Here is a 26637-nt window from a genome sequence, read left to right as displayed (position 1 = left end):
AAATATGATCAAGAAAATCTGTTGCATCCTTCAATTGAAGAATTGCTACCCCATCATTTTGAACATCAATTTGAGGGAGCAATGACCTAAAATGTACCCTGGGTGGAGGACTTCGATGTCCCTGACTAAAATTAGCTCAGTTAATGAAACACATAAGACAGAAAGAAATTGGCAAAGTCTATTAGCGGGCGCAAAAAATGGCATTTGACCCGCTGATGGTAATGGCGGCTGTTTCCACCATTTTGTATACTCCTAGCTTTTCTCATCATTCATTCATCATGGGTTTTACCGTCAGGTTTCATGTCCTCTTGCTGGTGGAGCAGCCTCTGTCTCGCCTGTCCCACCATAACACCAAAGCTCCTTTATTTCAGAAGCCATATCTATTTGTGTTATATATTATCAATTAATGATTTGGATATGAACGTGGGAGGCACGATTGGAAAATTTGCAGACAACATAAAAATTGGCCGAGTAGTGGTTGGTAGAGGATATAATGTCTACAAAATCTACAAAATTGTGTAATCTACAAAATGATGTTGATGGGTTGGTGAGTATGCGGTAAAGTGGCAGGTGGATTTTAACATAGAGAAGTGTGAGGTAATGCATTAAGGGAGATCAAACAGTTTGTGATGATACTGTGCCTTAAAGAAGTGCATTTTAATCATGTTTTCCTGCAGGATGTTTTGTCAGCACTGTGTTGTCTATAGCCGGCATCCTTTATTGTTACTAAGGCAGCATAATTGGTATCATGTTGATTTTAATCTAAACTAATGCAGTGTTTGTGGTTTTAATGGTCCCTTGAGATTGCTGAGTGGAGCTTGATTTGACAGTGATTGACAGGTCATGTCATGTGATAGAGGGATAGCTATTTTTCACAGAGCATTTCAGTTTTAGTTTCATTTTCAAAAGCAGCTTGAAGCTGAGAGAAGCAACAGCGGTTTTTTTCTCTCTCTGGAGTTGAAGGTTTTGTTTTTTAAGTGTTGTGTTGGATGCTGCTAGAGACTGGATTTACTTCTCTGAAGTTTGGCTGTTTTGAGAATATATCCTTCTCTGCAAACAGCTGGCCTAGATTTCTGTCCATTGGTGTTACAAAGCTGAAAATCCAGCATCATGTGAGCATACTTGTTTTTGTACTGAATCTGAAGAAGGGTGTATGTCTGTGGGGTGTTTGACTTGGAACAACAGAGATGGCTAGCTATTGGGAGTTATACTGTGTCATGTTTAAGTCTTGTAATTGGTTAAAGTTTTGCTAATTCTTTTTGTTGTATATTAACTATGTTCTTAAATAAACTTTGTTTGATAAAAGCTTTCTAGTGAGTCACTTGAATCATACCTGGAGTGAAACGCCTTAAGCTCACCAATGCCAAAATCAAATGTAAAACTTAGGGTCTAGGCTAACTTCACAAAACACTTTGGAGTCTTTGCACTGGGTCTTAACAAGTTATAGGGAATACAGAATAAATGGGAATATACTAAGAAGGGTAGATGAAGTGAGAGATCTTGGTGTACAAGTACATAGGTCCCTAAAGGCAGCAGGTCAAGTAAATAAGGTTGTAAAAAAGGCATATGGAATGCTCTCCTTCATTGGCAGTGTTATAGAATATAAAAGTAAGGATATAATGTTGGAATTGTATAAAACACTGGTGAAGCCACAAATGGAGCATTAAGTGCAGTTCTAGTCACCATATTACAGGAAGGATGTAATTGCTCTGGAGGGAGTACAGAGAAGGTTTACAAGAATGTTGCCAGGGCTAAAAAGTGTGGCTGCGAGTAGAGATTGGGTAGGTTGGGGTTATTTTCTTTGGAACAAAGGAGGCTGAGAGGTGGCTTGATAAAGATGTACAAAATTATGAGGGGAAGAAATAGAGTGGACAGGATAAAATTGTTTCCCTTAGTGGAGAATTCCAGAACCAGGGGACATAGATTCATGGTGAGTGGCAGTAGGTGTAATGGGGACATAAAAAAGATTTTTTTAATGCAGTGGGTAGTGGATGTCTGGAATTCATTGTCTGAATTGGTGGTGGAGACAGAGACCCTAAGCTCTTCTTAAAAATACCTGAATCTGCATCTGCTGTAAGCTACAAAGCTATGGGCCAGATGTAAGAAGGTGGGATTAGAAAGTGCATCTGGGTGTCCTTGGGCTGGCATAGACAAGGTGGGCTGAGTGGCCTCCTGTTTTGTAATTTTTCTATGGTTCTATAGAGAGGGCTTCCTGTATGATTGCAGTTTCCTGTGTACTTCACAATCTGGCTATGAAAAGAGGCGAGGCCTTGCCAGAGGCTGAATGAGAAGAAGATAAGAGTTAATTGGAAGATGAAGGTGAGGAGGTGGAGGAAGCCCAGGAGGCTTCTGAGGAACAGTTTGAGCATGCTGATGCCATGGAGGAAGCAGATATGGGAGACATGTGCATCATATTTATTAATAGCTTACTGTTCCAGCAGGAGGAGCACTGACGTTGACATCACATGAATGTTAATCTTAAAATGGAGCATTCTGACTGAGTTTGAGGATGGCTGAATAAGAAGATTTAAAAAAACAAAATGAAAACACTTTCAGATGGCCAGAACATTTACATACCCATCCAACAAATTCAATAGGTGCAATTTATTTACAGTGATAGCACACCCATGAACATCAATATTTTTTAATCTTGCTAACCTCACAGCTATATCTTCGTGCAGCCCTAACATTTTCAGCAGAGGTGGAGACAGCCTGTTGACTGCTGTGTTCTGATGCCTGTGACCTTGGCAAAATCCTCTGGTGGTCCGAGCCCTGGGGGGCCACGGCCTCATAAGGGTCTCCTGCTCAGGGGCAGAAGTACCTTCAGAGGCTTGCATTGCTGCATTGGGTATGGGCAGAAGCAGAGGGGACTCTGAGCAGTTGCACATTGGAGTGTTGTCAGTGGAAGCCCCCAGTGGGCCCGGCTGATTCTCATCCTCCCTTTGGGTTCCAGAAGGGCCCTGGTCTGACCTCTGCAGGAGATGAGGCGCCTGGAGGGAGGTCAAAGTGCCTTGTCCTCATGTTGCCTACATCCTGATGATGCACATCAGGGTATGTGGCCATGGAGTGCAGGACCTAGAGCAAATCCAGCAAGACCTGCCAGACCAATGTCTCCACGATAGTCGTCAATCTTCCCATGGTGGCCTCGAGGAACTCGCATGTCAGAGCCAAGACATCAGATGGAATGTGGATGGATTTCTCCATCATTTGCTCTAGTCTGTTGAGCGACCGTCAAATCTCTGCTAATGTTCTGCTATCTGCTGTTGCTTCACTACAAGTGGTCTGGCAGCCACTTCCAGGGACTCATCATCTGACTGGGACTAAGCAGGTGGCTGGTCTCCAGCAGCCCTTTAAGTGCTGGAGACCTGGGCTGTCCCTGCCTCTGACTGCTGTGGGGATGTGTCTGTGAAATGTTGATCAGAAAGTGACTCCAACTCTAATCTGCAGCTATGCCCCACCGAGGTGCATGTTTCTACATGGAGGGTCCGGGTGAGTTCTGTGATGGTTTGTCATGATCCCCCACATCTGCTCAGCTGCATTAATGGCCTCGATCTGCTTGTGCCTACAAGAAATAAATGATAGTTCTAGTGGATGAACTAAAACTATTTCAGACTACATCTGACTCACTGCATTGTCAGGATTTTATGAAGTGATGGAGCTGTGATCTCTCCCCATCATCACAGAAGTGATCCTTGTCCTTCACAGCAAGTTTGACTGCTGCCTCCTCGAATTCTGTGAGGGCAATAATCTCTGCCGTCCCTGCCCTGATCTGGGCTTGCTCAGATCTTTGTGTGCCAGCTTGCCCTGTATGAAGACAAAAGAAAGGCATGTGAACAGAGGATGGAGCAGAGGAGAGTTAAATGCATGTTCACTGTGTGTGGTAAACCCTCCACAGAAGGATTGGAGGATGGAGTTTGAGCAACATGACAGATGGGATGGTGGTGTTGTGAAAGTGTTTGTGAAAGCATGAGTGTTGATACGTTTCTCCCACAAATGGATGTGTGTGATCCTTGAAAAGAGTACTGTTTGAGTACATGATGCCATTCTGAGAGTTTGATGTTGGGGGAAGTTGAAAGAGGACCTACCCTGCTGGCGCAGATGAGATCATTCATCTGCTTCCTGCACTGGATCGCACTTCTGATGTGGTTGCCAGCAACACTGACCTCCTGGCAATGGCCTCCCAGGCTCAAAAAGTGCTGTGCTTCCTTGAGCCATCCCTGGGGTAGAGGACATGTCTCCACAACTCAACTCCTTGAATCAAAACCTTGAGGGCATGGTTGTAAAGGGATATGACCTTCTTCTTTAGGCAGCTAGCCTTTGCCTCTGGGTTGCTGACATCCTGCAGCGTCTCGTGAAGCCAAGTGGGCTGGAAAGAGTGATATGAGTATATTGCATTGGTGTTGAAATATGGCACCTGAATTTTCAAACTCACCAGCTGATGATAGGCGGACAAATCAGCTCTTGACCTGTTAGATGACTTGGAGAGATACTTGCTTATGCATACTTAATGAGGCTCTAAATGCAGAATTGGGCATGACTTCGTGCCATTCTGGCGGGGTGGGGGAAGTGTGGGTGTTCAACTTGTTCCCTAAATGTGAAATTGGTATTATGGATCAACTTTTAATTAAAGACACATATTTACCTTTTAACTTATTTAATGATGGCTTGGACCATTTTATTGTTACTACTCATAAGTCGTTCAGCTGACTTGTTCTAACCTATTTAACTTGCTTCAGTGCTATTCTTATACTACATGGTACCAAAGAGCAACTCTAGCTATGGTTCTTCCCCCTCACTTGGCATAGTCAATCATAGTTCATTAGTAGGGTGTTTTAACTTTGCTTGAATATTTTCTTTGAAGTGCTTCACATATAGAGTCATAGAGGTATACAGCATAGAAACAGGCCCTTTGGACTAACTTGTCCATGCAGCCCAGTTTTTAACATTAAGCTGGTCCCAATTGCTCGCGCTTGGCCCATATCCCTCTATACCAATCTTACCCATGTAACTGTCTAAATGCTTTTTAAAAGACAAAATTGTACCTGCCTCTACTACTTCTGGCAGCTCATTCCAGACACTCACAACCCTCTGTGAAAAAATTGCCCCTCTGGACCCTTTTGTATCTCTCCCCTCTCATCTTAAACCTATGCCTTCTAGTTTTAGACTCTCCTACCGTTGGGAAAACATGTTAACTATCTACCTTATCGATGCCCCTCATTATTTTATAAACCTCTATAAGATCACCCCAAGTCTCCTATGCTCCAAGGAAAGAAGTCCTAGTCTATCCAGCCTCTCCTTATAACTTAAACCATCAAGTCCCAGTAGTATCCTAGTAAATCTTTTCTGCGCTCTTTCTGGTTTAATAATATCCTTTTTATAATAGGGTAACCAGAACTATACACAGTATTCCAAGTGTGGCCTTACCAATGTCTTGTCCAACTTTAACAAGATGACCCAATTCCTGTATTCAATGTTCTGACCAATGAAACCAAGCATGCCGAATGTCTTCTTCATCACCCTGTCCACCTGTGACTTCACTTCCAAAGAGCTATGAACCTGTACCCCTAGATCTCTGTTCTACAACTCTCCCCAATGCCCTACCATTAACTGCGTAAGTCCTGCACTGGTTCAATCTACCAAAATGCATCACCTTGCATTTATCTAAATTAAACTCCACCAGCCATTCATCAGCCCACTGGATCAATTGATCAAGATGAATGAATGAATGAATGAACCATTCGGCTTACAACTCAAGCCTGCTTATTAGGCAAATATGATATATTGGCTGGAATTTTACCATCCAGCCCAGCACTGCAATTGGAGCAGGCAAAGGGTGGAGCATGGAAAGGTCCGTTGAATTCTGGTGGAAATTTACGGTTTCGGGATGAGCGAGGCCATAAAAATCCCATCCATTTTATGCCCAACATTTTTCCTGATTCCAGAGATAACATGTCATTAACAGAGGACACTAAATAGGTAGTCAAATCCTTCGGCTTCCAATGCTTTATGACTTTCACTGTGTAGCTGTAGCTATTTTGGATGTACAGGAATCTGTTGAGACATTTGAAGTAATTTTGTATTCATCCTGTAGAAATCTGGTGGTACATGCAAAATCATTAATTGTGTAATACAACTTAAACCTGCCATATCAAAGGCACACTGAATTTCCTCTCTGACAATGTGACAACATTTTGTACTTTTTTTGGATAAAATCACAACTGTGCGAAGGAAAAGAAAATTAACTTGAGTATAGATCATAAGAAAACCTTGCATATAGAATGATTAAGTCGTGCAGGCCAGTGATGCAGTACCTAGGCCTTAATCAAAAAGAAAAACAGCATTGTGTTGCAACCATGTCAATAACTTTTATAACCTTATAAAATATCTGATGATTTCCTCTTCCTATATTTAATCCTGAAACTAACATAACAAGAACTTCATGAAAACTGTTACAAAGCATTTGTTGCTTTATCTCCTTAGTTAAAAGTTTCAGAGAAAATTCAGAGACATGGCATATTCATGCACAGCTTCTACTATCAAAATTCCTTACCTGGAGACTTGGTTTGCTGGCCACTGCTTTGCCGTTGTCTTGATTTGATAGGGGTAGAGGAAGTACTATTAGCTGCAATTGTGTCTTTAGGTATATCAAAGTCAGAAAGTAGTGCTGAAATAATGGTTCTTGATCGATCAGTGGTCTGGATAGAGTTCAAAGAGCCAGTCTGATAGTCAGTACTCTGTACTGTCTGCAAGAATTAAGATGTTAATTTAGAAAGCATCACATAATTACAACATATAACAGTAACCCACTTTCCCAAGTGATCATCACTGTATAAGTGTTAATTGATTATTTTATACTACAGTCTATATAATTAGTTTTGAAATACTCCAATTCACATTAATATTAAAGAACCAGCAGGAGATTCAAAAGTCCAACTGAAAACTTAAATGCAGCTTTGGATACTGTACACATTTGAGGCTGTCAATATACAATAGCGGTCACCCACTTTGTAAATAAACAGTACAGTAATATCTAAGGGCTTAACGTAACACATGTAATGTAAAAGACCTAGGAATTGTGTTGTCCATGGATATTTTCACATTAGGAAGTTCCTAGTCCACAGCACTTTAGGGTAGATTTGGATATACTATTTCATGCTCTTTTCAAGAGGATTCCCATAGTTTCTACTTTTTCATAGAAGAAAAAGTATTGTATTGCACTGTATTACATCATATCAAAACTTACAGCAATCAAAGTGGAAGCAGGCAAATGTGCAAGTAATTTTCAGGCAGCTTTTATGTAAATACTGCCTTCTTTGCTCATGGAATGCATAGTGCACAAAGTTTGTTTCTCTTCTGAGTTACAGGATGAGGATAAAATGTTTCCTTTAACAGAATCAGGACACTTAGTTCTGCTCCAACTGAGTATTGTCACCATAATGACTAGTTAAGCAATCCTCTTGGAAAAGTGTATGTTCTAGAGTAGGGTTATTACAGTTATAGCTATACTGTTTGGAGTGCTTTTTCAGTTCCAATGATTAATACTCCTACAATGGTGCTCTGTTTGCACACCAATACTACTTAGCCACTGGGAGAGTACCAAGTCATGTGTGACCTTACCAGTTTCAAGCACCATCAGAGCACACAAGGCAATGATTCTTGTCCTTTCATTGTGAAACAGTAAAAGATATTGAAATGGCTTAATTTGGAGGCAGGTTGCTAGTACCAAGGAACTAATCTCATTTTTGAGATCTTTCTCATATTCCTTTGTCTTTCTCATATTCCTTTGTCTTTCTCCTTTCCTGTGGCTACGTTTGCTGAAGTATTATGGAGAAATGTCGATGGTTCATATATTACTTTGAAAGATGTTTACAGGCTGCTCTTTTGTCTTTTTATGGGTTTGTCCCAAATGAAATTCCAGGACACTATGCCTCAAGAATCTTGCAAATTATAGAGCATTTTAGCAAGTACTTACTCATATTCTTAGCTACTAGCACATCAGTGCAACGTATTAGCTAATTTGAGGAAAGGACACCAGGTGAAGCATGTGGATAGGATAAGAGAGGGGGAAAAATATTCTCGCTAGCTTCTGAATCTATTCTACTGAGCATTGGAATATCATCACCTAGAATATTCTCTTCCAAATCTCACACCATCCTGACCTGGAACTATATCACTGGTCCTTCACTATTATTGGCAAAAATCCTGAACTCCCTCCCTAAGAACACTGTGGATGTACCTACACTAAATGATTTGCAATGCTTTAAGGTGGTGCCTTACCACCACCTTCTTGAGCACAATTAGGGATAGGTAGTAAGCACTGGTCTTGCAAATGAAGCTCAAATTCTATGAACAAATGAAGAGAAGAAAAAAGTTGCTGCAGGACACAACACATCAGAGTTATTTTAGTGTCCGCCTTTTGTGAGCTTGTGGGATGGGATGCCTGTGGCGGGTTAAATCAGGAAAAGTTCCAGGTGCATGTGGAAGCTGGCTTCAATCCTCCAACGGCACGGTAGCACAGTGGTTAGCACTGCTGCTTCACAGCTCCAGGATCCCGGGTTCGATTCCCGGCTCGGGTCACTGTCTGTGTGGAGTTTGCACATTCTCCTCGTGTCTGCGTGGGTTTCCTCCGGGTGCTCCGGTTTCCTCCCACAGTCCAAAGATGTGCGGGTTAGGTTGATTGGCCAGGTTAAAAATTGTCCCTTAGAGTCCTGGGATGCGTAGGTTAGAGGGATTAGCGGGTAAAATATGTGGGGGGTGGGATTGTGGTCGGTGCAGACTCGATGGGCCGAATGGCCTCCTTCTGCACTGTAGGGTTTCTATGTTTCTATGTTTCTGATCGAAGACAGAGGGTGGTGGTGGATGGAAAATTTTCGGATTGGAGGCAGGTTGCTAGCGGAGTGCCACAGGGATCAGTGCTTGGTCCTCTGCTCTTTGTGATTTTTATAAATGACTTAGAGGAGGGGGCTGAAGGGTGGATCAGTAAATTTGCTGATGACACCAAGATTGGTGGAGTAGTGGATGAGGTGGAGGGCTGTTGTAGGCTGCAAAGAGACATAGATAGGATGCAAAGCTGGGCTGAAAAATGGCAAATGGAGTTTAACCCTGATAAATGTGAGGTGATTCATTTTGGTAGGACTAATTTAAATGTGGATTACAGGGTCAAAGGTAGGGTCTGAAGACTGTGGAGGAACAGAGAGATCTTGGGGTCCATATCCACAGATCTCTAAAGGTTGCCACTCAAGCGGATAGAGCTGTGAAGAAGGCCTATAGTGTGTTACCTTTTATTAACAGGGGGTTGGTGTTTAAGAGCTGTGGGGTTATGCTGCAACTGTACAGGACCTTGGTGAGACCACATTTGGAATATTGTGTGCAGTTCTGGTCACCTCACTATAAGAAGGATGTGGAAGCACTGGAAAGAGTGCAGAGGAGATTTACCAGGATGCTGCCTGGTTTGGAGGGTAGGTCTTATGAGGAAAGGTTGAGGGAGCTAGGGCTGTTCTCTCTGGAGCGGAGGAGGCTGAGGGGAGACTTAATAGAGGTTTATAAAATGATGAAGGGGATAGATAGAGTGAGCGTTCAAAGACTATTTCCTCGGGTGGATGGAGCTATTACAAGGGGGCATAACTATAGGGTTCGTGGTGCGAGATATAGGAAGGATATCAGAGGTAGGTTCTTTACGCAGAGAGTGGTTGGGGTGTGGAATGGACTGCCTGCAGTGATAGTGGAGTCAGACACTTTAGGAACATTTAAGCGGTTATTGGATAGGCACATGGAGCACACCAGGATGATAGGGAGTGGGACAGCTTGATCTTGGTTTCAGATAAAGCTCGGCACAACATCATGGGCCGAAGGGCCTGTTCTGTGCTGTACTGTTCTATGTTCTATGTTCTGAGTGTGTCTGTTTGTGTATTTGTGCATGCAACCTACTTAGGAGAGACAGATTATCAATTGCGAGTTTGGCTGGAATTCTCCAGCCCACCCTCCCCCTCACCCCAGGCAGTGCCAACCCCTCAACAGGCAGACCAGACGTTCAGCCCGCCCCGATCACTGGCCTCCCTCCTGCCCAACCAATCCTTATGCAAAGTGCAGCAGGAATCCCCACCTCCACCAATTGCCCCTGGGCCCACGCCATTGGCCTCACCCCCTTGTCACTGCCCCATGCCTGGTGGGTAGTGCCAAGGTGCCCCCTGGGCATGGGCACTTGGGCAGTGCCAGGGGCACAGGCTGGCACTGCCCAGGTGCCCATGCCCAGGGGCACCATCTCCCTGCCATCCGACCTCCTTGGATGGGGTTCCCGATTGGCCCCCCCTTCACTCCAGTGGGGTTGTCCCGATAGTTCCCCAAAAGTAGGGAGCTACTGTAAACCCCACTAGAGTGAAAAACTCTGGCAGGGTGGGAGAATTCAGCCCTGGGCCCGCTAATTACATTTAAATTATATTAAAATCACTTACCTGGTCTTCCCGCCGGTTTCCAGTGCAGATCTGACAGTGCCAGAAATCTGGCGCTGGGCAATGCGCTTGCAATGGGAATGGATGCGCAAATCCCACTCATACCCAGCCGCGCGATTCTCCCACCCTTTGCATGAGAAAATTAGCAAAGTTTTATCTTCCCTAACCACGATTTCCCAAGTAGAGCTGGAAAATTACCGTGGATCACATGGAGAGGCATCTTCGCTGTTTGTCAACTCAACTCTACATCGACCACGATGTATCTTTTAAGAGCACAATCTCTTCTGTGTATGTCCTTAAAATTACATCAGCTGGTTTTAAAGGAAGATGCTTCAGCTTTTGTTGGTATGCAGACCTGGTATCAACCTCCATCTTAATTGGTTGTCCACTTAACTTCGGAATACCTAGAACCTGTGTGATTCACCCTGTATGGATAAAACGTTCAGTTGGAACTCTTTCTCATGTCTCTGGACATTATCTTCTTCACAGTTGTAAATCTTTTCTTCCATGTAGTAATACATTTTGTAGAATTCAACTTGTTCTTCTTGAAGATACCCTGATTCTTTTTCTGAACATACTTCTCAGGGGTCGCTGGTCTAGTCCAACAAGCTTTTGCAATGTGACCCATTTTGCCACATTTCTTGCATTGACTATCCATGCTCCAGCATTCACTTGCTGAATGGCCCAGTTTGGCACATCTATGACATGCATGTTGCTATTTTGACTTCTTATGGGCAGTTTCCAACTTGTGGGTCTTCATTCCTGCACCAAATTGTGAAGCCTCTGGACACTGTGCTGTCTTTGAAGGAATGTTCAGTGATCAATCTTCTTTCGATAGCTTCATTTTGGTGACCACAAATTGGATTATCTTGAAGAGTACCTTCTAATTATGTGATACTCACGTGATGGATAGCAATGCTCTTCAAAGATCTTTGTCAAGTCATTGTAAATTTTGATCCCTGGCAATGCTGGATGAACCAAGTTCCAGAGCAAATTATAGGTTTTGCTTCCTATTGCACCGAGAAAAACTCGTTTGCAATTTTATTCACTTGTACAAAGTATTGAAAATGCTTTACATTTTTTCATTGTAAGGGCCCATGGATCCCAATTGACCTGTCATTTCTCTTGCAGGCACTAGCATCTTGAGATTGCTCTGTTTATTTTTCTTTTTTTTACTCTCTTCCCAGTACTTCCCTTTTTACCCTGGAGACCATTGACTTGATATACTCTTTTTTTCAAATAGCCCCAGCCATACAGCAAAGCATTCCTTCTTTTCAAATACGCCAGATAACTGCCTGGAATCTCATGCTTCTCTGAGTGGGAAAAAAAACTTCTTTAAAACAACACAGAGAGCTTTTTCTTCCTTGTCTTCCTGCACTGGAACTTCAATCATTAATCCTGTTGTTTTTTCTCCCTAGCCTTCTCATGTCTGAAGTGTGATGATCCACAATTTTGTTCTTCTACTTAGGATCTTTTCTCAATGTTCTTGATGAAACAAAATCCTGACTTGCTACCAACTTTTGTTCTCTATATGTTAGTTGCTGTGGGTTTTAACAAAATAGCAAGAACGAGGTTTGCAGAAGTGGATTCAAAGTAACAACAACGGATTCATGCTAGGAGATGTTCTCTACATATAGTACAAACTGAAAGTTAAATAGCAGGCTCTGGGAGCACCCTAATAACAGCACCATAAAATCATGTGATCAGCTCTTAAAGCAATCCTTTTAAATATATAATGGAAGAGAGTTCCAGGGTTTTGACCAGTGACAGCGAAGGAATGATGATATAGTTCCAAGTCAGAATGCTGTGTGCCTTGGAGGGGAATTTGCAGTTACTGGAGTTTTCATGTTCCGGCTGCTCTTGCCCTTCTAGGGGGTAGATACTGCAGGTTTGGAAGGTGCTATTGGTGTATGCTTGGTGAGTTGTTGGAGTGTATCTTGGAGATGGTACATACTAATGTCAATGTGTGCGTGAGTGAATGCCCAAGGGGATGGATGGTGTGTTGGTCAGATGAATTGCTTTGTCCTCGATGGTGCTGAACTTCTTGAGTTGGAGCAGCACAAATCCAGGCAATTGGAGAGTATTCTGTTACACTCTTGACTTGTGTCTTGTAGGTGATGGAAAGGCTTTTGAGGTGAGTTATTCCCTGCAGAATGTTTAGTCCACTGTGCTTTAGTAGCTACAGTATAGCTGATTCAGTTAAGTTTCTGGTCAATGGCAACCCCCACCCTCCCCCCAAAGATGCTGATGGTGGGGGATTCAGCAATGATAATGCTGTTAAATGTCAAAGGGATATGGTTAAATTTTCTCGTTGATGGTCATTCCCTGGCACTTGTGTGGCATGAATTTTACTTACCACTTATCATCCCAAGCCTGAATGTTGTCCAGGTCTAGCTGCATGCACTTCCAGACTGCTTCATTATCTGCGGATTTGCAAATGGTATTGAATATTGTGCAATCATCAGTGAACATCCCTGCTTCTGGTCTTATAATGCTATGAAGGTCATTGATGAAGTAGCTAAGATTGGTTCGACCTAGGATACTACATTGAGGAGCTCCTGCAGTGATGTCCTGGGATTGAAATGTTTGGCCTCCAACAACCACAACCATCTTCCTCTGTGCTTAGTATGACTCCAGCTAGTGGAGGGTTTTCCCTACTGATTATTCAATATTGCTAGGGCTCCTTGATGCTGAACTCAGTCAAACGCTGCTTTGACATCAAGTTAGTCACTAAGTTGGTCATCAAGTTAGTGAGAAGTTACTCTCACCTCAACATAACCAATTTATTTTGAATAAGTTAATACCATCATCAAATAGTGCAGTGAAAATGTCATATGAACACATTAATTGTTCATCCACTATTGCTGTATGTAATTTTTATCCTAATTATGCTATTCTCTAAAATGAGCAACTCCATTGAATGTTCTTTCCTGCTCAATTACTGTAGCCCTAATAACTATAAATCAGATTTACAAAGAAAATATTAATTTTGATCAGAAAGTGAAATGGGAACCCAAATGATGATTTTGTTTTAATGTTCATCTAAAATCTTGTATTTGAATTTCATTGATCTATGTGAGGAGTCAAGGCTATTATCTCCTATTATTTCACTCTGACAGATGCATATACACTTAATCTCATCCTTTCAGGCTTTAATAGCATGCCAATTATGAGCTTCTAGTGAAATATTAAATGAAATCTTTTTTAGATTGCTACATGCAGAATATGCATTGCTTTTCAAAAGAAAAGACAAGTGTGAAACACTACTGGTTCTATAGTTTTTTTCATGATATCTTCACACAGTTTACCATTATAAAGGTGTTATCAATGAGATTATTAACTGCTGTTAAACATTATTAAATCTGCTCATTATTTTCATACAATATATGACTTATTAAATCTATCAGATATAAACATGTTTATAGTATAACTTACTCTTTCAGAGTTGGATTCTGGTCCATCCTCAATAAACACAATAGGATGGAGAGATGTATTGTGACACAGCTTATGCATCTCTCTCTCTGATGGGCACTGCTCAGAAGGTATTGATTCTGGTACAATGCTTACAGTGGTTGTACTCTCAAATGGCTGTGTGGTAGCTGAGTGCACACTGTCAGCAGCTGTCAGTGAGCAGGTAAGTGGCTGGTCTGCTGCTACCACAAATGACTTAATCTCTGAGACTGTAGAAGTGAGAGATTCAATTTCCATAGACTGAACGTTGGCTGAAGCATGGTCAGTATATGTTGGAGTGCTGGGGGCCTGATGGGTGCCCTGCGATTGTTGCATTTGTGTTGTGTTCTCTATGGCATCCATTTTCACCAGCTGAAGCTTTGGAGATGCCCTTAATTCATCCACTATCTGAAAGACAGTTTCCAAGTTAACTTCAGACTTTTTGGATTCATCTGTAGCAGTGCAGTGCCAGGCTGCTGCATTGCTGTGTAGAACATCAACAGGGTATGAAGACTGCATGGCAGCATTCTGAAGAGTAAGAAAGTTGAAATTTCTAAGTCTGTATGCAAATAAATTTGGCATGAAAATACTGTTTCCATATTTCTTTAAAAAATGAAGAAGTTTCTCACCAACTAGGTTTGTATATATTTCTCTCAATAAGTGAATGTTATTAAAAATTATATATGTGCGCATTTCCTATCTGAACAACTTGACTTCCTGTTATTACTCTTTTGTCAAGCCTTATATCAAAATGTTTACATTAGAATTTTTTATTTTCTCATTTAAAGTAGTTTTTGACCATGTAAGTTTGTCACATTGTGACTGAGCAATATGACCACTTAGTTCCTACAAATCCCAAAAATGTGTTCTAAATTTCTTTCCTTTTCTTTATCCCCATGTCAAAATAAGGATTTAAACAAAATAAAATAAACATATTTACAATAACATGGTTGAGTGCATAATTGAAATATGTTTAGTCTTTTAATGCCTTCATTAATGTTTTTGTCTCAAGGTCTTACCATTTCCCAAAAAACAAGATTTGATATTTTTGTCAATGCTATGAATCTATGAGCTGCTTTTGGCTTTTGCAGTTGAAGCACATGCAATGTACTTAATTTCCCTTGGTTTATCAACACCATTCATCCATTTGAATTGATGGAATATTTTTCTCTTTTTTCAAGCAGTTCCGCTAAATATTCACAAAAAATATTTGAAGAGCAGAAGGACAACATTCACATTTTTAATCGGATAAATGAATGGTGTGTGTTTCATGTTGAACAAAATGACTTAAATTTCCCCACGTTTTTAGCATAATGCTCACACCTAGTCAGCAAAATGATTGTTTCAGCAACAAAAGGCATGGAAGTGGTTTCCCCTCCTGATTTGATCCCACCATCACCCCAATCCTCTTCCCGTGTTCTCCCCATGTCTGTGTGGGTTTTGTTCGGGTGCTCTGGTTTCCTCCCAGGTCCAAAGATGTGCAGATTAGGTGGATTGGCCATACTAAATTGCCCCTTACTGTCTGAAGATGTGTAGGTTAGGTGGATTACCCATGGTAAATGAGCAGGGTTAGGGGGATTGGGCGGAGGGCCTGGATAAAAAGCTCTTATGGAGACTTGGTGCAGACTCGATGGGCCGAAAGGCCTCCTTGTGCACTGTAGGAATTCTATAAAGAAACCCTCAAGTTTCCCAAAATATCCTTTCATTTTGTGGTTCTTACTGTAATCTGCCACTGAGTGTCAAGTGCACTCCCTTAAATTTATCATTATGTGGCCGGTGATGCCAAAGTTCTAAGTTTCCCACTTTCACCCATGCAATGAATTTGGGTCAATTCAGCTGAAAGTTAAACTGCTGCTATTGCCAGGATCAGCTGAGAGAGCTGCATGTAGTTCTTGCGTCTGAAGAACATGGAGAAATTTAATAATGATTTCTGCAGTGGGAACAAAGTTTTGCAGTGACAATTTTAGCAACACTTTTACACAGATGTGGACTTGCTGCCCACTGCTTTTGACAGCAAAAACAGTAGAGAATTATCATGCCTAACTTCACCCGCAGTAAGGCTTTTCAGAAGCAGACATGTCTTTGGAGGAGGAAGAGGAACAGTATAAGATGGAAAAAGAATGGTCTGCAGCATTTATGGCAGATGGACTCCACCAGATATCACCCTCATTAGACCACAAAAGCAACACATGTTATACAAACATCTTAGTAAGGCATGAAGTATAAGAAAAGTGTGATTCACCAAAGAGATAACAGAGCAGTTCTGCCACCTACTTCATGGGGACTTGCAGTAATATCTATTTGCCTATCGCTCGTTCTCTCTCTCTTTGACTATGAAGCTGACAAACATACTCATGTTTCACCAGCAAGCTCACTTCAGGCAGCTATGGGGAATCTCTAATATCAGTCAGGGTGTACTAAAGGAATAATATTGTCAGATGACTGACATACTTTACAGAAATGCTCACCATTGGAATCACAGCAAAGGGGAGATATAGCATCAATTTTATGACACTGATATCTTTCCAAAATCTAGGATGCAATTGATGATGCCACATTGCTTTGTGTTCCATCATGAAAATTCCTCAACTATCTCATCGAAAATGGGTTTTGATCACTGAATTGTGTGCAGATTTTGTACAACACCATGAAGCATACTGAAAGTAATTACAAAGTATTCACTACTGTTATTCACAGGAGGACACCATAAGACCATAAGAAATATCAAGAAATAAGAAATAGCAAGAGGAGTAGGCCTTTCAGCCCTTTGAGCCTGCTAATAATAAGTTCATGGCTGATCTAACCCTCACTAAGTCCACTTTTCTGCCTTCTCTCAATAACCCTTAATTCCCCTACTGATTAAAAATCTATCAATCTCAGCCTTGAAGATGTTTAAGGGCTCAGCCTTTCATAGCTTTCTGGGTAAAGAATTCCATGGTAGGGTTTAACTTAAAACAGTCCTAATTTTTCCTCTCAACTTACATCCGTAAACACAAAGGTATTTTGATTTTCGATTTTCCTCTTTGTAAGCAGCTCAACTCTTTGATTTTGATATGATCCAATTTTCTATTAATAACTCCACAGCAAACTCAAGATTATATAAATTTAGATGGTGAGTTTATTTTACATACACGCAAAACACAGGAAGAGGGTTTGCAAAATCTCCCCCTTTTTGTATTCATAGAGCTAAAGAGGGATGAAGAAAAGTGGTACAGAGCAAAGACAGTAAGAAGTCTCACAACACCAGGTTAAAGTCCAACAGGTTTATTTGGTAGCAAATACCATAAGCTTTCGGAGCACAGCTCCTTCGTCAGCAGGTGCTGTCTGGAGACAATACACATCTCTTTAACCTGTGTTGAATGCTCCCTCCACCCACATTGTCTGTACATTTAAGACCTGGCTGGCTGTAGAGATTTGCATTCTAATCAGTATTCTGTAATTTGATTTCTGTGTCTGTTTGCACTGTTTGAGAACAGATATCCACTCCATCTGACGAAGGAGCTGTGCTCTGAAAGCTTATGGTATTTGCTACCAAATAAACCTGTTGGACTTTAACCTGGTGTTGTGAGACTTCTTACTGTGCTTACCCCAGTCCAACGCCGGCATCTCCACATCATGACAGAGCAAAGACACAGGGAAAACAAGAATTATTGTTTCATGTGGGTCCAGAGTTCCGAATCGAAAATCCAAAGGTGTATTCCTTCAGAGGTCAGTAGGCTGAAATTGATACTGCATGATCCACTTTTCTGGTAGAGATGACTTCCACAATGAGATGGGCATGCAGAGACAAATTCGTCTTGTAGGCAATGATACAGGAGTTCCAGTAGAAACAGTACGATGGAGCCAGATTTTCAAACCTGGGCATAGCCCTTTTTCTAAGCTGCTGCTTGGCTGATGTAAGATGACAGGCTGAGCTTTGCAGCTCTACAAGGCAATATTACTGGTTTTTCCAGCCTGGAAGGGAGTGGTGGTGGCGGCGGTGTTGGGCGGGTGGTCGTGTATCATGGTGGCACACACCAACCTTTCATCATCACAAATGCAAATCTTCAGCCAATTAGATTCACTTCACCCAATATCAAGAAATGGTTGAAGACGCGAGGTACTGCAAAGACTATGGCCCTTGACATGATCCCAGCTGTAGTACTGAACAGTTGTGCTAGTTGCTCAAGTACAGCTACAATGTAGGCATCTGCCTGGCAATGCAGAAAATTGCCGAGGCATGTCCTTTCCACAAAGAGTTGGGCAAATCCAACCCAAACAATTATTGCCCCATCAGTTTGTGATGATAGGTGTCAGCGACAGCACTATCAATTGGCACTTGTACAGCAACAACCTGCTCACCAATGCTCAGGTTGTGTTCTGCCAGGGCCACTTGGCTCCAGATCACATTGCAGTCATGGGCCAAACATGGATAGAAGATCTGACTTTCATAAGTGAGATGAGTGAGACTGTCCTTGATATCAGGGCAGCATTTGAACAAGAGTGTGACATCAAGGAGCCCTAACAAAATTTAAGTCAATTGGAGTCTAGGAAAAAACTCTCCACTGGTTGGTGGGATATCTAGCACAAAGGAAAATGATTGTCCTTGTTGGAGGCTATTCATCTCATTCTAAGGACATCGCTGCAGAAGATCCTCAGGGTACTGCCTAAGACCTAACCATCAACAGCTGTTTTGTCAATGATCATCCCTCCAACATATGGTCAGAAGTGAGGATATTTGCTGATGGTTTCAGTGTTCAGTACCATTTGCAACTCCCCAGGCAATGAAGCAGCCAGTGCCAGCATGCAACAAGTCATGGACAACACATGATAGGTTGTAGGTAACATTTACGCCACTCATGTTTCAGACAATCCAAAAAGAGAAAATCTCCCCCTGCTGGTCAATCATATTACCATCATTAAATTCCTCCACCAATAACATCTAGGAACATCTAACAACATCTATCATTGACCAGTAAGTTAACTCAACCAACCATATAAATGCCATGACTACAAGTGTGAGTCAGTTGGGAATTCTGCACCAAGTAACTCACCTTCTGATTCCCAAAGCCTGTCCACCATCTACAGGTCACAAGTGTGGAGTGTAATGGAATACTCCCCACTTTCCTGGATGAATGCAGCTCCAACAATACCACCAATATTGACATGATCTTGGACAAAGCAGAACTGCTTAATAGACACCCCATTCACTAGGTTAAATATTCATTTTCTCCACCCTAGTACACAGTGGCAGCAGTGTGTAATATCTACAGGATGCGTTGCAGCAACTTGTCAAGGCTTTATGACAGAAATGCACAAAACTGCGACCTCTACCATTTATTAGTCAAAGGGAGCAGGCTCATAGAAACACCACCACCTTCAAATTCTCTTCCAAATCACTCAACATCCTGAATTCAAACAATAGCGCCGTTTCTTCACCGTGGCTGTGTCAAAATCCCAGAACTCCCTACCTAACTTGACTGTGAGTGTACCCACATCACAAGGACTGCAGCAGTTCAAGATGGCAGGTTACCCCCACGTTCTCAAGGCAATTAGGGAATCCTACATGCCAATAGTTTAGTTGGTATTGAAATCCTCTGGCACTCTGAAAATTTCTTTGCTTTGTGCTGGTACTGGGGATGGCAGGGGAGTGTGGGTGGGGAGGGTGGAGCTCCAGAGCACTCAGGCACCATTTTGCAGGGCGACCTCCTCCCACCCACACCACCATGAAGGATGTTAGACCCCCAAACTTCATTGACGGAATTGGTACCCCCCACATCGACATAGGTTGCAAGCATTGGGGCATCAGGAACCCCTCGATTGTCCCTGGGCAGGCCCCTGATGTGAACACCATCCCCCCCCCCCCATCATGGCCCCCTCTGTGGCCCACCCCTGCACAACTGCCCCCCTGCATGACCACCCCTGCATAGGCCCCCACCCACCCCACATGGCCCTCCCCCACTGCAGAGCCCTTAGTCATTGTGCATAGCCCCCCTTCATTGTCATAGCCCCAACGTATGTAGACCCTGTCACTGTGCATAGCCCCTTTCTGTGCATAGATCCCCCACTTTGCGTAGCCCCCCCCACTCAGAGCCCACCCCTACTTAAGCTGCTTACAGTGCCCAGTAAGAAGTCTCACAACACCAGGTTAAAGTCCAACAGGTTTATTTGGTATCAAATACCATAAGCTTTCGGAGCACTGCTCCTTCGTCAGATGGAGTGGATAACCTGGTGTTGTGAGACTTCTTACTGTGCTTACCCCAGTCCAACGCCGGCATCTCCACATCATGACTACAGTGCCCAACCAGCCACGGTCAGGATGCCAGGCAAGCACTGCCCAATGGGCATTGCCTGGCCATGCGCCCAACTACCCAGGGGCTTCAATGATCTCTGATCCACCTGGCGTGGCCATGGCATCTGCTCTCCGCTACTGCAGAGCAGTAATGATTCTCGCCAGCATGATGTCTTGCCGGCAAGGCAGGGGGAAAGCATCTGGGAGGGGGGGGGGGGGAAGCAGCAGTGTCAGACATGTTAATCTTATGTCCTTTCTGGGCACGAAGCTATATTCACCAGTAAAATGGAGCTGGAAAGATAGCAATCCGATTTGTGCCTGGTGCAGTAAGCTAGTAAAATTGCACCCATAGTATTTCACGGTTAGGGTCTTTCATGAGTATTTTTAAAAATGTGATATTAAGTTCTTTTTATAATGCCATAAAATCTTTTTGATTACCACTATTTCCATTTCTTACCCATTGTTGTATCTTAAGTGCCAACTCATCCTTACAGTTATTTTCTGATGAATGTCAATACATAATGGGATACTTTGGTAGATGTGCAATGGGTAGATGAGTTGTTGGAGACTGTTTAGTGCAACTTGAGGGAATGGAGGGTGGTCCCAATTCTTGCTTGAAGTTGTACCTCATTCTGCCCAGTGACAAGCCTATGTAACTGTATTGCTGGGGGATGGCAGTCCAGGTCAAACCCTATAGAAAGTCATATGTACTTTTAACATCTGGACCCACAAAAGAAGGAGCTGACGTACATCTGTGCAGCCTTAAAGGGGAGAATTTTATCGTCCCGCCCACCACAGAATTGTAGCGGGCAGGACACGGACCATGCAAAGGTCCATTGACATTGGGTGGGATTATCTGACCTTGGGACGAGCGCGGCCAGAAAATTCTGCCCAAAGACTCTCAGGCTAGAATTTCTGTAAAGGTGAAAGGAGTCTTCAGCTTAGTCAAAATGGTGTTGGAGACCTGATTTCAGGAGTCCTGTTCCAGAACCCGCTATCCAAGAGGGGAATGGAGGTGGGTTGTAGCCTACATGTCCAGTGGTTCAGAGAGTAGTACATGTGCAGCTTCCTTCAAACAAATGTAATTGCTGATGTTCAAAACATGAATTGAGGGCTTAAACCTTTCAGGAATGCAGAGTAGTTTTTTCGATAGGGCGAGGAAGACCTTTGGAAGATGTCAAGTGCCCTTTGGAGAGGTCAAATGTACTTTGGGCAGAACCAAGTGCTCTTTGGGATTGTTAAAATTAGACTTGAATATATGTAAAAAGTGAATAAGTTCATCGTAACTGTCAAACTGAAGGAAACTGTGAAGATGTCACAGCATTTAAATCTCCTGCCCCTTAAATTGAAAGGAACATGCCACAATTAAATAAAAGTCCTTATTATTTTGATCTGCTTGTTGGCATAAGCCTGAGGGTTCTCATTATAAAATGAGTGCTGCATGAATGATTTCACAACCTATCATTATCACAGTGGGGTAACTGCCAGTTCAAGTGAATATAAAGCCTTTGAAGTGAGATATGGATACAAATGCTTGTGTTTATAAAGAATTAAGCACCTGAATGAAATGTTTGCTTTTATAAGGGATTACATAATGAGTTTTCTTTAAATAAAGTCTATAATAGACACAACTTTATTTAATTTAATCTTAGCATGAGTCTTGAGGTCTATTCATTTTGGATGTTGGGTGAGTTGGAATGTAGAATATAAGGGCAAAGGATGGTGGGCATGGGCAGTCATGAGGCTTTAAATGGCATATTGAAGGACATAGGTTGGTCTAGGGGTAGTTGGGGGCATAAGATGGCAAGGGTTGGCATGGATAGGGCATGTGAAGTGTGTAGGGGAGGTGGTGAGGTCTTTTTTTTAAGCTGGGCTAAAGTTCAGGATCACTGAGGTGGGCCTTTCACACAGTTTATCTCCTCATCCAACAGCCCTTTGGCTGCCAACAAATTCCAACCCCTTCGCCCATTGAACTTTTCAGGCACTTTTCCAGAGTCATGTTGCGGAGTCTGGAATTTTGGTTTGTTAGAGAAAAAATTTTAAAATAGGAAATTTTGTTGTGGGATTCTTTGGATGGATCACTGGGAAACTCATAGTTCTTTTTAAGATTTATTGGTCTCCTCAAGAATCATCACACTATAGTGATGTAGCAAATGTTTCTGTATGACTCTTAAAAATCAATTTTAGTTATTTAAAATCAAGTTACTAACAGGTGGTGGGCCAGACATTCTAATTAAAAAAGTTATTTTCTAAAATCAAACTGCACTGAGTCATCAATCTAAAATATTTTTGATATATTTAAATGGATATCTTTCTAAATTGCATTCTAAAATGACCTGTTTATACCAGTGGCTCATGGCAGATATTAAGCATGGTGTTATGCAAATAGATTTGGTGGAAACTTGAGGGAAAAAGTGCAATTTTTGGCATAAATTGTGGAGGACCACTGATTGCATCCAAAGCAAAGGGCCCTAATGTTTCACTGTGCAAATACTAGAGCATCCATAGCATTCCGGGTAGCAACGTATGTGGCTGGTCTGCTGATGAGTACCTCATTCTTCTTCCTGCTTCTCTTCTGTTCTCCTCAACTGATGATTAGTGATAAACTCCTTCATCCTCTTCCAACTGCAGTCCTCACTGCTGTGCAGCGTTGTACAGGATTCAAACTAGCATTACAGACACACTTAAAGGGTGCTTACTGACTTAACCAGGCATCTAAGGCAGTTTTAATGACTTGCTATATGACCTACTTGCTAGTCATATGGCTGATCATTGGTAGGGTTCCTCATAGGTGTCAGGATCCAAGTTACAATCTAGATCCTTGTATCCCTTCTCTTCAAAGATTAAGTTTGCTTCCTGAAACAAATAGGTCTAGAATATTGTACTACCTGCATGTGAACACATCATGAAAGCTCCCATGGAATCTGGCATAAACCTACATGAACCAATTCTTATGGTTACTGTTCTATATTTGGCATTGTTGCACTATCATTTTAAGTCATGTGTATAGTTTGTAACTTCATTGGCTGCTTTGTGGGCTTTGCCTCAGCATAGATCAAGCCTTTGTAGAGTTAACAGCTATTCAATATCCTGCATTGCTGTTTGCATCCAACCCCACTTCACATTCTTTTGTCCTGAGAGTCCACTACATAACAGGATAAAAAGAATACTGGCAACAAGGATGGGATTAAATTCTTTTGAGGCAAGTAAAGAAAATCAACTGAAAATTTCAAAACTTTCTGTGTTGGGGCAGAATCAACAGCAGGTCAGCCGATTGAACCTGGCATCAGACCAGTTAGGTTGTTGGGCAGAACAACAGAAAGGTCCATACTTAAAATTAAAACCAGCACCCTAAAGAGCTCAGGGTGCAGAGCTCTTCATGTGCACAGTTAGATTAAGGCACAGAGGTAGAGTGAGACAGAGAGGATTTTGCAATGCATTAACCAGGACAAGCTGCTATAATCGGCTTATATTACAACATAAACTAAACTATTTATATTAAAGGAAGTTCCTGAAGGAAAGTCACTGAGCAGATCCTGTAATCATTGTAAAATGGTGGGACTGTTTAGTGCTATTGACTCATTAAAGGAAGAATTTAGGAATTGGAAGTCCTATGCAGAAAGATTTCAGTACTATACGCTGGCTAACAAGATTGCTGATGATATGGTAGCTTTTCTTAGCACCATTAGCAGTAAAACTGTTAATCTACTCCGAAGTTTGGTCCAACCTGAGAAATGTGGTAGCAAAGCATATCAAGAATCAACTAAGATACTTCAGGACTATTATTCACCCAAATCATTTGTTATTTCAATGCATTCTAGGTTCCATAGAAGAAATCAACTACAAGAAGAAATAAAGCACAATTTGTTGTGACTGCAAAGTGCCTCATGGAGCATTGTGAATTTGGTGACTCTCAGGACGATACGATTAGAGACCTTCTGGTTTTTGAGCTGAGGAATGAGGCTATACAGTGGAGATTGCTAACTGAACAAAATTTATGTCTTAAAACAGCCTTAGAAATAGTCGTTTCAATGGTGCTTATTGCGAAGGAGGCTTCTGAGTTCAGAGCAGGCATGAGGATCCATAAAATCTATAAGAAGCAACAGGAGTGTCATCGCTGTGCAAAAACTGGCTGAGAGCTGAAGCAAAGTTAGCCGACGGAATTCTACCTCCCCCCCACCACGGAATTGGAGTGGGCAAGGGGCGGACAATGGAAATATCCATTGACTTCGGGCGGGATTTCCAGTCTCGGATTGAACGAGTAATGTAAAAACTATGGCAAAATGTAAAAACTATAGCAAAACTAGCCACACAGCACGAGCTTGCTGGAGAAAACAAGTTTCTCCAGAAAGGAATGTCCAAAGAAAGAAACAGGACACAATTAAAGGGAAAAACAAAAAGAATTCCACTAAAAGAAGTTTGGAAGAAACAGCAATAAGAACAATGAGGACACAGCACATAAATCTGACAAGGAATTGAAATTAAATGTACTTTCAGTTCAGGGTGAATCACATCAGTTCTGGGTAGTTCCAAAATTAAATGGACAGCCTATCAGAATGGAGGCATAGGGGCTGCCACCTCCATAATTCTCGAGACCACCTAGAAGCAAAAACTTAATCACCTACAATTAAAGCCAACAGATGTCATCCTGAGGACTTACACAGAGGAAATACTGCCTATAGAAGAATACATTATAGTTAAGTGGGAAAGTTGCAGAGCTGCCACTTCATGTTATTATCTGAGGAAGTTTTCCAACTCTTTGGCCGCTCTTGGCTAGAGAATATAAAGTTGAATTGGAGAGTTGTGAATAGGTGAGTTGACTCTAAAACAGTTCTGCAGAACATCCTAGAGAAAGACAATAGTGTATTTGAGGACACACTGGGGTCCATGAAAGGATGACAGGTGGCACTTAAGATCAAACAATGAAGTCAGCCTAAGAGTCTCATGGCCAAGACAGCACCCTACACCAAGCATCCAAAGGTAGATTCTGAACTAATGAGATTGTGGATACAGGGAGTCATAGAACCCATCACCACTAGTGACTGGGCAACCCCAATTGTGCCTGTAATGAAGCAGGACAGGGCTAGACGCATTTGCGGAGATTTCAAAACAACAATTAATCCAGTTCTGTGCTTCGATCAATACCTACTACCTTTGATTGAGGATTTACTTGTCAGCGTAGCAGGAGGACAGAGGTTCACAAAATTGACACAGGCCCACCTGCAAATGTATGTTGCAACTGAATCTCAACACCTGCTCACCATCATAATACATAAAGCCTATTCTGCTTTAAGAGATTACCTTTTGGGATAATATCAGCACCCGTTTAATTCTAAGGATACATGGACCAGATCTTGACCTAATCTTGATGACACATTGATCACTGGTACCAACGAACAGGAGCATTTACATAACCTAGAAGCCACATTGAAATGCCTTCAAATGCATGGTCTTCGTGTCAGAAAAGTTAAGTATGACTTCTTTCAAACGTCAATACAATATTAGGGCATGTGAGCAAGAGCAAGGGTTTACACAAGACAACTAAGAAGATGGAGGCTATTCTGGAGGCCCCACACCTAACAAATGTCACACAGTTAACATCATTCCTTGGGTTAATTAATTGTTACAGGAAATTTGTTTCAAATCTAGCAACACTGCTTAAACAGTTGCATAATTTTTTGTGCATAAAACAAGCATGGCAATGGATACCAGAATCCAAAAAACCATATCAGTTAGTTAAAGCCCTGAAGAAATCAGAAATGTTGGTACATTTCAACCCAAAGTTAGCAGTCCAAGTTGCCTGTGATGCATCACAGGGGAAAAAAGATCTTAACAAGTGCTGAATCAAATTACACCCAGTTGGAGAAGGAGGCACTATTATTTTTGGAGTGTGGAAATTTCATCAATGCCTCTATGGTTTACACTTCACATTGTTAATGGACCACTGTTCCTTGACAACTATTTTTGGATAGTATTTTTGGGCTTCCTGCAAGCAGACCTCGATGATGGTCTTTAATATTATCAGCAAATACATACGAGATCAAGTACCACCGGAGAGCCATGCCAATGTTGATGCATTGCCATGCCTGCTTTTACCTGCTGGTCAAGTACCATCCAGTAGTGTTTCCAATATCTTCTATTTTTCACAAATAAAACACACCCCAGTAACTGCTCAGTTCCAACAAAGGTTCTGTGATGGGAAAGGTACTGGAAATGGTGTTAAAAGGGAGGACGGTGGGAGTGCCTCCTGAATTAAATATATATATTGGCAGAAAATCCAAGTTTACATGACCGGGTGGATGCCTGTTGTGAGGGATGAAACTTGTGACAGAGTATTGGAACAATCACATGAAGGACATCTAGTATAGTTCAAATGAAGGAACTTGTGAGGAACTACTTCTTGGACCAGATGCCCAGATCAAGGAAAACGTAGGACTGCGCCAGTCATGTGTGCAGGTAAGGAATGCA

The 26637-nt window shown here is 42.0% G+C and overlaps 1 protein-coding gene across 1 annotated transcript in view; it reads right to left on the bottom strand.

Moving 5' to 3' along the window:
* Window positions 1-3634: 3634 nt before the first annotated feature.
* Window positions 3635-26637, bottom strand: part of hsf5 (heat shock transcription factor family member 5) — an 80169-nt gene continuing 57166 nt past the window's right edge. The window contains exons 5-7 of the mRNA XM_078225924.1: window positions 13884-14426; window positions 6551-6743; window positions 3635-3804 (exon numbers count right to left, since the gene is read on the bottom strand). Coding sequence (XP_078082050.1) covers window positions 3635-3804; window positions 6551-6743; window positions 13884-14426 — 906 coding nt within the window. The remainder of the gene's footprint in view (window positions 3805-6550; window positions 6744-13883; window positions 14427-26637) is intronic.

Source organism: Mustelus asterias, chromosome 12 (genome assembly GCF_964213995.1).
Source record: "Mustelus asterias chromosome 12, sMusAst1.hap1.1, whole genome shotgun sequence".
Classification (NCBI taxonomy): domain Eukaryota; kingdom Metazoa; phylum Chordata; class Chondrichthyes; order Carcharhiniformes; family Triakidae; genus Mustelus; species Mustelus asterias.
Note: the sequence above shows the minus strand (reverse complement) of the source record. Positions and strands in the feature narration are given on the sequence as shown.